Below are 15,331 nucleotides of genomic sequence, written 5' to 3' on the forward strand. Positions count from 1 at the left end.
CTGTACGTCGCTGAGAAGGGCCCGTCGGTGCTCGGATGGAGAGACGCAGGGGATCTAGGAATCATACTCAACCCGGGCGGGAGAGAACAGATACTGTTGACGGACGAGTGGCCCCTCTCGAAAGAAGAAGACTGGAAATCTGCATACCCCAAAGGTTTTTGAGGGTACAGTCGGTAAACTGGACAAATTCGTCCACAAAATGGTCCTCAAAGAGGGAGCAGTACCGGTGGTACACAAAGTCAGGAACATACCCATATCCACAAGTGGAGCAGTGCAACAGGAACTCTTGAGGCTGGAGGAGCAAGGCATCATAGAGACGGTGGACAGTTCGGAGTGGCTATCCCCCTTGGTGGTAGTCAAGAAACCCAATGGAAAGGTTCGTCTCTGTGTGGATCTCCGAGAGCTCAACAAAAACCTCATCGTGGAGAGATTTCCCCTTCCCAGAATTGAGGAGATGCTGGCAAGAACAAAAGGTGTCACTCATTTCTCCACCATAGATCTCACGTCAGCGTACTATCAAATTGAGCTGCATCCCTTGAGTAGGAAGTACACCTCCTTCATTACGCCCTTTGGGTGCTACCAGTTCCAGAGGATGCCCTTTGGCCTAGCATCTGCAGCGGCCGTAATTCAGAAGCTGATGCATCGGTTGTTCAAGGACATCTCGGGGGTGCAGTACTTCCAGGATGACATCCTGGTGATGGGCACTGGAAGGTAACAACCTAGGCGGAGATTTTAACCAATTGCCTACCCAATGGACACAGGACAAAAATAGGGAAAGGTACAGTTTCCAATAAAAGTTGTACTATTTAAATATATACTAAATAAATTTTATTTTTAAGCAAAACAATGTAAAAGATACATAAATTTCAATACAATAAAATTACAATTCATGAACAACAAATTAACAGTAAAAATCACATAATATTTTCTTTTACAAATTACAAAATAAGGTGTGTCTAGTTGTATGACATACAACTAGACACACCTTATTTTGTAATTTGTAAAAGAAAATATTATGTGATTTTTACTGTTAATTTGTTGTTCATGAATTGTAATTTTATTGTATTGAAATTTATGTATCTTTTACATTGTTTTGCTTAAAAATAAAATTTATTTAGTATATATTTAAATAGTACAACTTTTATTGGAAACTGTACCTTTCCCTATTTTTGTCCTGTGTCCATTGGGTAGGCAATTGGTTAAAATCTCCGCCTAGGTTGTTACCTTCCAGTGTTTATTTCCCTGACCTAGGGGTATATGTTCTATTTATGTAAACAGGGAGCCCTTGTTTGATGCAAATCCTGGTGATGGGCTCCACCAAGGGAGACCACGACAGAAAGCTACACAGAGTCCTAGGAGTGCTGCAAAGCAAAGGTTTAACTGCAGAATGGAGCAAATGTAAGATTGGGACTCACTCAGTAACGTACTTAGGTCATGAAATTGGGACGCATGGGATTTCACCCAAGGAACAAAACGTGAAGGCCATCAGAAATGCCAAAGCTCCGAGTACCAAGGAGGAAGTACGGTCATTCCTCGGAATGGCCGAGTATTATAGTAAGTTCGTGAGGCACTTTGCCACCAGAACGTACAGAATGAGGCAACTCATCAGAGACAAGGCAAAGTTTGATTGGGACTCAGAAGCACAATCTGAATTCGACACGATAAAGGATTGCATCAGCCAAGCTGTTCCACTGCAAGGTTACGTCCCCACAGGCAAGACGATAGTGACGACGGATGCAAGTGACAAGGGCTTAGGGGCGGTCTTGGCACAGGAAAAAGAAGATGGATCCATTGAAACTATCAGCTTTGCTTCACGCGCGCTGTCCCCGACGGAACAAAGGTACAGCGTCATTGAAAAAGAGATGCTGGCGGTCACTTGGGCCATGGGCAAGTTTCGGCAGTTCATTTGGGGCACAAGATTCAAGCAGATCACAAACCCCTGATCAAAGTCCTGACGTCCTCGGGCCATGATTCAGCGACCCCGAGAATTGCGAAAATGACCCTGAAACTACTTGATTACACCTATGACGTGGAATACCTACCGGGAACGCAAAATAGGGTTGCAGATTACCTCAGCCGGGCTGCGGAGATGGAAGATGCGCCGGAAGAGGCCCCGGACAGAGAGGAGATGGTGGCCAGCATGCAGGACCATGAGACGACGATAAGCTGTCAGGAGTGGGCGGCTGCTTACGAGCAGGATGCGGAGAAGGTAGAGATAAAAAGACATCTCACGTCAGGATGGCCAGACAAAAAGAAGCTCACGGAAGGAGTACGAAGGTTCTATGAGATGAGAGAGGAACTGTCCCTGAGCGATTCTGGAATCTTCCTATACAGAGGAGAAAGGGTGGTGCCACCGGAAACATTGATACCCAAGTTGTTGAGACAACTGCACGAAGGACATCTGGGTATCGTAAAGACCAAAGCACGAGTCAAGCAAATGTATTGGTGGCCAGGCATAGCTGTCCACATAGAAAGACAAGTGAGGGAGTGTGGGCAGTGCCAAGGAGCAGACAAAGTTCTACGACCTCTCAGACCTGCCTTGGGAAAGTTTGACACCCCACAAAGCCCCTGGGAGAACGTGGCCATCGACATACTTGGGCCGGTCCTGGACAGCAGAGGTGTGAACAAATATCTCTGTGTGGTGATAGACAAGTATTCTAAATGGCCTGAAGTGGACATACAAGAGTCCATGGATACGGACACGATACTGAAATTTCTGACGTCTGTGTTCTTAAGAGAAGGTATACCCAAATCCATTCTCAGTGACAATGGACCGCAATTTGTCTCGGACAAGTGGGTTCGATTTATGAGGAGGAACGGGATTGAGTCAAAGCACACGGCCGTCTACCACCCAGCATGCAATGGCCAAGTGGAGCGGTTCAACCGCGTGCTAATGGGCTCCATACAGGCAGCCATCTCGCAGGGAAAGGACTGGGAGACCGAAGTAATGAGCATGCTGTGGGCCTACAGGATCACTCCCACGGTGGTGGGGTACAGTCCGTTCCAAGTGCTAAGAGGACGACATCCATTCACCCGGGACAACGTAGTGTGGAGGGAGAAGACCATCACCAGCAAGTGGTCCCCTGCAGTGGTTCAGCACAACCTGGAGAAGGCCCAGAAGATTTATGCTGCACACTACGACAAACGACGTAACACGAAGGAAACAGAGCTGGAAGAAGGAGAATGGGTCAGGGTCAAACTCCCTACCATACAAAAGAAAGGTGAAAGCAAGTATAGCCAGCCCTTACAGGTCAAAGAAGTGCGAGGCAGGGCGGCCCTCCTCAGCGACGGCAAAGTGTGGTCCCAAGACCGCATGGCCAGAGTCAACAAGATAGTAGTGTGGCCCAAGTCCGAGGAGGAGGAGATACAGGAGGAGTCCCAAGAAGCAAGACCTCCACTGGGGCATAATGCACAAGACCTGTGGGATGGAGAAGGAGATGACAGAAACGGAAACACCCAACACAGAGTCTACCGACAGAGACGATACACCGGCCGGTGTAGTACAGAGAGGAGATCAGAGAGATGGTGAGAGATCACGAGGAGAGAGAGAGGTGGAAGAGAACATGCCGGTAAGATGCACCCGCAGTGGCAGGGCAGTTACTGTGCCCTCTCGATATAGAGACTTTGAAATGAGTGGACACTAGTTATGATGTAGGGCCACCAATATGGTGTCCTCCAGAGATAGAGACTTTGGGATAATGGACACTCAGTGAGTTTGGGGGGATTGTTATCTTGTTACTGTTAAAGGGGGGAGATATGTGGTGTGCGCTCTAGTCTATGAGCGAGTACGCGATGACGCGTCACGCCATAGACTGGAGCGGAAGGCGCGAGCATGCGCAGTAGGCGTGGATTGAAGGCGCGAACGGGGAAAACGGCAGTTGGTGACCGGAGCTCGCTGTAGATAGACGCTCGGCGCCCTAAGCTTGTGATAACTTGTGAATATAATAATAAAGCAGTTCTTCACCTAATGAGGCTCAGAGCAGTGAGTGTGGGGGCAAGGAAGGAACATTATACGCTGTAATTGTGACCCAAGCCCCTGCTTGCAGAGATCGCAATTTAATGGGCCGCTTTTAGGTGTTGTGGGTGCAAATTATCCCACCTGATATCTCCAGTCCCTCCCATGCCGACTACGATCAGGGGCCAATCTTGATTATCCATTTAACTTTAAAAAAAAATCCTCTTCCATACAAGTTGAACGGCGGAGCTTGTCCTAGCCAAATAGTATACCTGAGTCTGCAATTGGTTACACTGAAGGATATTTTTCCATGCTGGTGGCGGGGCGACATCGGTCTCGTCCCCTTACCTGTATGATATAATCGACTGCATTGACTAGCCTAGTATGTATTTTAGCACGCAGGTTCCGAGGCTGGGTCTGCCCTAGCCTTGCACTCTGCATTTTATAATTCTTCAGTCTCGTTAGATCATACCTTGTTTATATATGCAGGTTTTGGGGCAGGCTTGTCTACGCCCTGCACTCTGCATTCTCGAATACTGCTTATTGGCTACACTAGGTAGTGCTGTGTTATACTGGTTTCGTGGCTGCGCTCTCTACGACCCTGCAATCTGTATTCTGAAGTCCTGCCCTTTGGCTAGCCTGTGCGGGATATACTCATGCACGTTCCGGGGCGCGCCTTCCCGCCCCGCCGTGTGTTGTTGCTGCTCAGTCCCTCGGAAGCGGCCGCAGATGGCGCACAGCTCTCGGTGGCGGTTTCCTGCACGGCCCGGCACGGGGCGGCGACTGTTGGGGCCTCGGACCCGGGTGGCGGCTTTACTGCAGGCCCCCGGTGCAGCGCCCGGTTATGACGCGGCCCTTCAGGTGTCGGCGGCCATTCGGGCAAACCTGCGACGTTGGAGAGAGGCGCTGGGAGCGGCAGGAGAGCAGGTGAGATCCCAGACCCAGTGACCCTTTGCGGGAGCACCCCCAGTAGAGTACATCCCACGGGTAGTCCCACTGAGCCACGGTAGCTTCTTACAGCCACACCCCCACCAGATCCAACGTGCGGGGGCGGAGCGAGGGTGGTGGGAGAGGTAGTAGCAGATGAGACCTTGGACAGCGTTATTCGGAGTACCCCCTACAATAAGACACAGCCTTCAGGCGTCCTCGCTCATTGTGACCACAGAAAACCCAGCCAGCTCGATAACCCTTACCCCGGTACGGGGGAATTGCATGTTTAGACCATGATCCAAGTGATTCACAGAAAAAGCTCTGGAAGTCCCTTAGCACTCTCCCCTCTTGGGCTGTTGTGGTGCAGTGACGCGGCAGGAGTGAAAGTGAGATCGCTGATCACAGGGAGGCAAACTTACCCGAGGGGACCTAGAGAAAAGTCATTTGTGGTATTCCGGGAACTCCTTTGAAGCCCACGCCATAAACCCTATACTCGGGTGCCAGTACTCCTGCGATGTAGCGTGGCGCCTTGTGAACAGGGCAGACTTCTGGCGTAAAGGGCCAGCCCTACCAGAGGGAACCCCAAAAATTAATCCATTAAGGCACTCGTCGCTTATAAAGCTTTCTTGCATCCTCAACTAAGCCACCAAACTTAATAATGCCGGGGTGGAGTGAGGTCAGACTTAGCAGCCCCCAGCGGAGGCTTCCAGAGGAAAACTCAATGCGCCATTCGCCCAGATAACCACGCCTCCACTAAAGCTCAGCCTGTTGCTTTGCAACGAAGTTCTGAAGTGAGCAAATGAGACATATGACTCCTAATTGGACACGCCTCTTTAGAGAAAGGCAATTCCAAAGAGCCACTATCCCTCACCACGAAAAACCCAACTTGGTGTAGGAGAGCGAATGGCTGATGATTAAGCTAGAATGCTGACAATTGGGCTGGGGGAGGAACTCCCTCAAAGATAAAGGGCCACTGTGCGGGGGTTGGTCCTCCTAGATCTCTTCTCTCTTTGTTTTCACTCAGGCATACCCCTCCATATTCTAATTGCTTGTAAAATCCTTTCTCCGGCATCATCATTCCCCCCTGGCCTGCAAATCTAATGTTAACATCTTCAGGGTTGCAGTACTGACTGAATAGAAAGACAATAGATTATCATCATTTGCAACATGTTACCTGTTCTGCGACTCCTTTACAGACTTTAAGGAGAGGGCCCAGTGCACGTGCTACATGTCACGGTTTCCTCAACTGGTAGATTGTTGTCTTCCCTGCAAATGTAGTTGGTGGAACACTGGATCAGTTGTTATCACCACTGAAGTCATGTGCTCACTTGGGTGAAGGCGAAGAACAAGCCTTACAGCAGCATTTTGGGTGAGGTGTATTTTGCATTTGATGAATGCGGGTGCACCAAGGTATATAGGCTGTTGGCATAGTCAAGCTTGGAGATTCAATGTGAGGATGTCTTGGAATTAATGTTGGTATGGGAAGATACAACACCGTTTTCATTGTGAAGAAGGCAGACTTTGTGATGTTGTTAACATACAGTATTGAGGATAGGTCTGAATCCATGGTTACTCATATGCTCTAATTTCTATTGCTGTTGTAGGAGGGCTTTAAGTTCTTGGGCCATTTGGAGGTAGGATGGTACTTTTGTCATTGTCAAAGCAGGTGGGCAGATTCTAAGTTCGGGAGTACAAAGATCAAAGAAGGGAATTGTTATGGTGAATACCAACTCCCCCTCCCCCCCCCTAGCTTCTCAGCTGAGAGTCCACTAAGAGTGGGTGCGAGTGTCTTCCTGCAAGGACACTTTCAGAAACCGACTGGAGCCAATGGATGGCACTGTTGCAAAACGATATGCTCATCTGGTTTAGCTTAACACAAAATGGGCTTTGGGTAGAAACGTTCTGTCATTTTAACCATCGTTTCGAGGGTCATTGTATCAGACATTACTTTGGAGGGCCCAGAAATCGAAGTGGTCTGTTTCACTCCTAAGGGTCTAAATTTACTGTAAATTAAGCTATATCAGGCCAGGGTTAGGGTATACTCAGGGCCACTGGAATTATGTGGCGGGGAGTGCCAAATTTTGGGTCAGTTGGCTAAATTATGTGGCGTAATGTAGCACATTTTGTCAAAGTATTCAATATTTTGTAATTTTTTTTTACACGTTAACACTAAATCTTTCCATGTATTAGTACCAGTTAAGCTCTCCAATACGGCAATAAACTGTTGAAAGATTAACAGTCAAGTTTTGTGATTGAATTTCCGCTATGCAGAGAGATTTTAATAACTTTGATTCGTTTGAGCTATAAACATTTTGTTTTTGTTAAATTCTGAAGATTATGCGATAGCATAGACAATGGCAGGTATGGTAAATGTGGCAAAACCATGATTGTGCAGAAAAATTCACAACATTCAAGTGGCACTGGCTACACTTCACCTGAAGGACTTGGTTCTCACCACCATTGGCCACTGTCTAAGGAAATACAGTCTTAATATAATAGGGCAAACTATTCAGTTTCAAGTGCAAATTTCCATTTATGCTTGAACTTGGATTATCATTATTGCTGCTTCACTCACAGGTTTTTTACCAGGTTAAACTAATTAGAGGGGCAACTAGTTTAAATGCCTGTTTGTCCATCTTGGACTTTGTGAAAGCATGTGAAATTTTAATGTATTTTCCATTACAAGGACTTCAACGCAAGGTGGGTGCAAAGTGTGCACCTGCTAAATATCACACCCCATGTAAACTATAATTAGTGAGTGTGCAACTCGCATCAAGTTGTAATCACGCCCTCACTCACTCTCATTTCCTACCTTACAGTTTTGCTCCATGTTTATTTTAGGAAAACCATCATACATTTAACTAAAATCACTTGCTATTTTCAGCTGCCAAATACACATATATATTTCCTGGGCAATTGGTATTTGTAACAGCTCGTGAAATATGTAAATATTTTGGTACAGCCCTGCTGGCTCACCTGCACATTAAAACTCAGAATTTATTGACCGTGGCAAAATGACTAGTGATGGCACACGCCCCAAAACAAATCGGACTGGTTTGCTATGGAAACATCTGGAAAGTCATACCATGGACTAGGTATATTCCATATTAGTGGCAGATTGCATGTTATATAATTGCTAGTTAACAATAACAATTTACTTATTTATTTATTTATGAAATTTGTAGAGCGCGAACGAATGCCCGGGGGCGTCTTGGCGCTAAAAATTCAATTCATCACTCTCCTGATACTGGATCCCGGCGTAAGTTACTGGTTAAATAGCCAGGTTTTTAAACTTTTCCGAAAAGAAAAAAGCGTATGACTCAGCCTGGTTGACAGAGGAAGAGAGTTCCAAAGTCTTGTTGCAGTAACTGTAAACCGTCTGTCTCCCCAGGAAACTGTTTTAGTACGAGGAACTGTTAATTGGTGCAAAGTAACTGATCTCAATTGTCTTGGAGGACAGTAAGGTATTATCTGGTTCCTGAAAACTGCGGACCTGAGTTATGTAAAGCTTTAAATACAATGCACAGTGTCTTGAATTTTATTCGATTTTTGATTGTTAACCAATGAAGATTCCGAATAGTTTGGGCAATTGGTTTAAATTTAGGCGTCCTGGAAAGCAGTCTTGCCGCAGCGTTTTGTACTGATTGCATTTTGTTAACAACCCAAGTTTGTGCAGTGGCAAACAAGCCATTGCAGTAGTCTAGTGATGATTGTACGAGTTTGCTTACCAGGGTTTTACCAGCGCTGTTGGGTAAGACTGGAATTATTTTTTTTTGAGTTTTAGCTTGTGGAAAGCTGTTGCAGCAATTTGATTAGCGTGAGCAGAGAAATTGAGATTTTCATCAAAAACAACTCCTAAATTCCTAACCTTTGGAACAGGGTTAGGTAAAGTTCCAAAGGCTGACGGCCACCAGACGGGGGACCAGCAAGGGGAGAGTTTCCCGAAGATGACAACCTCGGTCTTTTGGGAGTTAAGTTTAAGGGAGCTGGAGGACATCCAATCTTCGATCGCCAGCATGCCTTCCTGGAAGCGTTCCGCCACCTCTTCTCCGTCGTTATTGATGGCGAGAACTAGCTGGGTGTCATCTGCATAGGAGGTAAGGCCCATCCCATAATGCTTGATGACTTTAGCTAGGTCCGACACACAAGTTAAGTGTCGGACTTCGGGATGAGCCTTGAGGCACCCCACAAGGTAGAGAGCGATCACTTGATTTAAAAGGACCTAGTGTAACTGCCGGAGTGCTTCCGGATAAGAAGGTGGCAAGTAGGTTCTTTGCTCCCAGTTGGAATCCCATCTTTCCGACACGGTCGATCAGAATGGAATGATCGACTTTGTCGAAAGCGGCAGATAGGTCTAGCAGTACTGCCGTTCCTCCCTGGTCTCTAATGTCATCAGCAGCTTTGCTAAGGGCCGTTTCAGTGACGTGAAATTTGCGTAACCCAAACTGGGTATACATACTCTATCAAATGCGTAAGAAATAAACATGTAAAAGTAGAGGGTGGGGTATATTTAAAACCTGCATAAATGTGCTGGCACAGCACTGAAAACTGTAGTATAACTTTTAAACTTATCCAATCTAGCTAAATATAGCTTTCAGAGAAAGAAATACTATAGGCTAGACGCTGTTTGGATGCACGTTTTGTCTAAAAAATGAATTGCTTTATATAATTTATTTTTGTAGTGTTATATAGCGTGGACAAGGGTAAAGAGCGTCAGAACGCTGCACAGACAGAAAATAAACCTGAGCACCCCAAAAATGTGAGTGAAATATAAAATAAAGACAAAAATGAGATAACTAACCATGCATAAAAATCAACTGTCAGGAGAAGAAAGGAAAACATATGTACATTATTCACAAAGTGATTAGACTGGGAATAGTAACGTACATAGTAATGTAGAAAAAGAACATATTTACAAAACATTGTATGTAGTTTTGTTGTGCACATTAGTATTAGAGAGAATATAATTGACAACAGAAGTTTCTGATACTATAGTAAGAAGTGAAAAGGCATCAGCAAACTTCATTTACTTGCACTAGGGATCCTGAAGCCAGCCAGACAGCTGTTATAATGCAGGAATTCCTCACATTGACTTAAATTAGAAATACAAAGCTCAGCCCTCCCATGTGGGGCACAGATCCCCTCTCACCTAAGCAAGAGCTTTCACAGCTTTACCTTTTTGCTTTTTTCATGTATGCATTTGCCATTTAAAGGGCACTTCTCTTCCTCAGCAAAACGACCCTTTGTAATTCCCACTTCTTCAGACCTCCTGCACGGATATTAATGACTGAATGCATGACTGCCCCGACGACACACACCTTAAAGGGAACTATGCTTACTACCCTCATGTAGGGTGCTTAAGCAATTGTCTCCATGGGTAGCACTCTACACCATGGAGGCTGTGCGGTTAGAAGGATGTTGTCTTTGTTTTGATCCTATGTGAGAAACTTTTCATGTGCGTTTTGCCTACTTGAGGTATGGTTATCGGGTTGTGGAACACAGCGAGTAGCAGTGATGGATGATGAAGTGTGGGACACAGACGGGCAAGTTCATGGATTTCAGTATACTGGTAGCTTTGAAGAGCTCTGCTGGTCCATTTGTAGGACTTTTGTGACATAGTCTGCTTAGCTGGTTACTGCACTGGGTTGTCCTGCCTGAGATTTTGTGTATCGTTGTGGTCCTGATTGGAGGGAAAGAAAAGTGGAGAGATCCGTTGGGCTGGGGATCTTTATTATCATTCCAAATATGTAAAAGTCTTTTTGAGATGTAAAGAGCCAGTCATATTGAATAGGTATTTGTAACATACAGTTGTGGACTGTAATAAAGTCCTCCACATTGTCCAGCATTGTGCGACCAATATCTTCAGTAAGTTCATGCCTGTTCATTTGTTGGTGATTGTTTTATTTTGCTTTAAAGTGCTGGTGTTGGGCAATCCTCATAGCATATGTGTTATGTGAATGTTGGTGGTATAAGTTACAATTTTATGCTGACTGCTGCATATTTTGGTTTTAGCATTATTGTGGGCCATAACTGTTATATATGCCAGTACATAATGCTACAGCGAACCGTAGGACAGTCCTTCTTAGCTTACCTGCACATCAAAATAAGCTTTCTTGTTGAGTTGTTTCCAGTTCATGGGTTGTTAGCTTTGGATTGCGCTTGATGATGCAACTGTTTTCTGGGTTCTATTGCCAGGAAGTGGGTGGTGCAGTTATCTAGGAAATAGCTCAGTTTTTTTTGTTCTAGAAAACTTTATTTATCAATAACGACATGAAGCATCTTGAAAAGGTAAAATGAAACAAAGATTGCCATTTCGTGAAAATGACATTTGCTGAGTTTTTTCAGGATTGTGCATTTTGAGGGGAAGGAAGAGACAAGGGAAATAAAGGATAACCATGCGATGAGGGAAAGAAAGTCCTCACAAAGTACATAACAAATGAGAGCATCCAAAATTATAAGAAGTAATTCAATAACAGTAGCAAAACAGAGAAGTGTGTAATCATGGTGGGTGGAATTTTTCAGGTAACATGTAAACCGTATTCGAAAGATAAATTACAACATTTTGAAGGGAAGTGGTTAATGGCAACCACAAAATACGTCTATTATTAAATGAGGCGCCAGAAGGCATGTAAGTAGTATCCAATTTATGCTGATAACATACTGAATCCCACCAGGCCTTGTAGGAAAGATTAGAGGAACACTTCCAATTAAGAGCAATTTGTTGAAATGCGATTGTTAAAAATATATCTAATGATTTGTTCTTAAGAAAGTTGAAAGAAAATTTGTTTGTAAGAGTTCTGAAAAGACAGTAAGAATGTTAAAAGGGTGGTGTATCTGAAATATTCTTGTAAGTTGGGTCCAAACCCTATGCCAGAATGATAAGGTGTTGGGGCACCAAAATAATATATGCATTATATTGGCGTGTTAATATCTAGGACCCTAATTCTATATTCCCGATTTATGCCCTTGTGAGGTTATAATCAATAATATCCTGATAAAGGCATAAGAATCAGATTCATATTCAGTAATAGCCCATGCAATCCAAAGCACAGCACGGCTACTTCCATCGACTCCTAGAAAGCACAACGCGTTCTTTAAACAAACCAAGCCTCCAGCTGCCCGGGAAAACCCCCTGCTTTTGTTTTGATTTGAACAAGAACTCCTGAAGTCCAGAAAGAACTGTTAGTTCTAAGTGACGTCTTATGTCCAACCTTACGTCAAACCCGGCACCTTCCAGGTATAAAATACCAACAGTTGCCTTAAGCAAACACACAGTGGTTTGGAGCAGAGCGGCCATCTACTTGCCCATGAGCCCAGCTGATGCAAGTGCCCACGGAAGCCGTCCCTCCTGTTTGACGCACTGAGAGAGACGCTGTCTTTTTCTCCAGCCGAGAAAATCCAGCTCCGGTGTTTCCAGCCTACCCTTGCGGGTTGCTGGAATATTGAGTCCTGAGGAAAGAGATACCAGACCTCCCACATTCTATTACCAAGGTACGGAGCTGACTAAACCCTTAAGAGAATTCTTGATACAGATTCTTGGCAAAATAATCTTAACTAACTTAAACTACTACTTACTCATCCCTTCCCATGTATTAGGCTTAGGTCAGGTACACCGGGGTAGGCTTAGTTAGAAGCACCAGTTGAGTACGTTAGTCAATGTATTTATGTACGTATATATTTTATCCATTTTAAAGTATCATATGGCTAAGAAATCATTTCAATGCTTTTACAGTATTATTTCATAATACTACTTTTACTGTTCGCATTTTACTTTACTTTAAGTATTGCAATTGTGGCAATTCACTTCTTTTGCATGAGAAAGAAGACTGCTCAATAAATAACACCTTTTTATTGAAAACGCACGTCTCTCTATTTCTCTGCACTCTGGTGAAACTAAGTATGCACTGCTGACTGAGTGAAATAGCTGTCTATTGTTTTCACTCGACTCTAGAGATATACTCTTATTCTGAGAGAGCAAAGTTGTCATGTTTATGCGGTTGTCGGAAACTGAATCCCTTCTTGTCTGAGCCAGGGGAGGTTGTCCCTCCCTATTCATTCAAGAAAGTTTCCAGTGACCTCTGAGCTAGCTGGCGCAAACCTAAATTAAGTTTAACATAGTCAGTAGAGACCTAGTTGACCTCAGTCCTACGTCTACACTGCTGTTTGTTATTCCAATGCGCAGAGCCTATTGGGAAAATAGGAACTACACTACAATATCCCTTTTGGGAAAAGTACAAGACCAACATCAGGTGGAATAATTTGCAGAGAACATTGCGCTATGAAGGGAGTAATGTAAAGTCGGTGGTGAATAAACCATAACTCAACCTTTATTTTTTATCAGGAATTTTTATGAATACATAGCCTAATTTTATTCCAAAAGGCAATCTGATAATTAACCCCTAAATCGCTCTCCCAGTAACATTCAGTCATGAACTTTCGAAAAGGATTTTAAGGTGAAATAGATTTATAAATAATGGAAACTTTATGGTAGAAGGTAGGATTCTGGATAAATCAGAACTGTGCGGCACTGAAGGTAAAACATATTGTAAAGTGAAGAGAACTTCAAGGGCGGTGTTCAGAAGAATGAAAAACAAGTGTGAAAAGATTGGGGATTTCTTTTGACCTGCCTTTCTGTTTGGGAGCTACCGCCTGAGCCAGCCCTCGCTTCTGTGCGAGGAATAAACGCCGGATTCACCTCTGCTTCTTGCCGGACCCGCTGCGCGGGTCCCGCTGCGCTGTTTGTTCGTGACTGGGAACTGCAGGGCTGCGAGCTGACCCGCAGGGACTCGATCTACCAGGAGTCCCTGCGTGAGGTCCAGACCCGAAACACCTGGGTCGCTCTCCCTGCCTGCCCCGCCCTCGCCTCACCCCGCCCTTATAACTGAAGTACGACACCGCTGCGCGGAAGCGCCCGGGGCGAAGAGCGGGCCCTCTGTGGTCCTCCGAGGCCAGAGGAGGCCGGGCCGGGCCAGAACTCCTGGCCGAATATTGTATTGTCTTGGACTTTTGGAGTAAGTTTTAGGGGGTCTAATATCACTGGCTAATATGTCTATTGAAATGTCAACCTCGGAACTTGTTTGCCCTGATAAACCAGTGAGCTTGATTAATGGCAAATTAGACAATTATTTTAAGAAAACCATCATGGACACCCCCACTACTCCTACCCTAGCGGAACGTCGGGCTGAGCGCCGACGCTCGGTAGAAAGCCTAAAAAATAGATTATTAACTGATTCACCTGTTTTGATCACTTCTACTATGGAGGGTACCTCAACTGAGAATGCTTGTACTCTCTCTCAGGACAGCGTTCCTTTAATATTCCGAGAGGGTACGTCCACGTCTGATTCTGACCCCCAGGATATTGTTAATACCCCCTCTAATCCTATTAATCCCAGTACAATTAAGACCACAATTACAACCGAGGCATTAATAACCCCCACCCCTAGGCAGATCAAACCGGCTTGAAATAGGGCAAAGAAAGTCACGCCTATCAAAACGTATGGCCCCCCACCTAATAAAAAAAGGCGGAAAAGGACAGACTTACCGAAGAGAAAAATCAACCATGCTGATTTTGGCATTAAAACCGATGCTAGTACAGGGGGAGAGCGGGCACTAGCAACGGATAAGGGAAGTGTAGCTACATCATCCATACATTCATGCCCCATGTCTAAAGATGTGGAGGTCAGCTCTATACCAGATAACCCTCCCGCTGTTGTGACACCACAGGAATCCCCAAACTGTTTCCTAATTGATAGTATAGAGTCTATAATAAGGACCTACACTCTTGCTATCGTAGAAAGACTTAATAAAATGGACGATAGGCTTGGGAAGATAGAGCGCCATCTGGGTAGCAAGTTAGCAACCACTAAGGTACCATCTAATCTTGCTCTACAAACCTCCATTACACCAACCCCTTCAAGTACTCCAGTTATAACCTCTACATCTGTTCCTGCTCAGACTGCAGCCATGAGAGAAACTATACCTAAAGCTAATCCTGTACTACCAAAAAGTAAACCCACACTGCCCCCTGCTGTAACGGCTAGTGGACCGACAAAGAGCTGGGTCAAGCCCCTGGGAATCAGAAGAGGGATAGGGGGAATGGGTGGCCCTCTTGAGGTAACTACAGCAAGGGCCCCCTTCCAGAACTTCCACCGGAAGCAGTGCTTTTCGTGGTGGTCCTTACTGGGGTGCCAGAGCTAGAGGCGAACAAACGTGAGGGTTTTGCCCAATTGAAGAATAAAATAATGCATTGGTTGAGTATGTATAGACCCATTGCAAATAACATCAATGGCGAAATCGTCCATGTTCGTCGCCTCCCCTGGTTGGGGGGGAAGATCCACAGATATGCTGTTCATTTTATACTTAACTGGCCTTCTGATCACAATAGTAACCATATCATCCCTCGCCCTCTCACATATTTTTATCCTCGATCAGTGGTGTTTCCACCTC

At 45.0% G+C, this 15,331-nt stretch overlaps 1 protein-coding gene across 2 annotated transcripts in view; it reads left to right on the forward strand.

Annotated features, from left to right (window-relative positions):
• Positions 1-4,566: 4,566 nt before the first annotated feature.
• KMT2A (lysine methyltransferase 2A) overlaps positions 4,567-15,331 on the forward strand; it is a 1,431,261-nt gene continuing 1,420,496 nt past the window's right edge. For both annotated transcript variants that reach the window (XM_086956712.1, XM_086956713.1), the window contains exon 1: positions 4,567-4,882. In XM_086956712.1, the coding sequence (XP_086812838.1) occupies positions 4,685-4,882 (198 nt within the window). In that variant the 5' untranslated portion in view covers positions 4,567-4,684. The remainder of the gene's footprint in view (positions 4,883-15,331) is intronic.

Source organism: Lissotriton vulgaris, chromosome 2_1, assembly GCF_964263255.1.
Source record: "Lissotriton vulgaris chromosome 2_1, aLisVul1.2, whole genome shotgun sequence".
NCBI lineage: Eukaryota > Metazoa > Chordata > Amphibia > Caudata > Salamandridae > Lissotriton > Lissotriton vulgaris.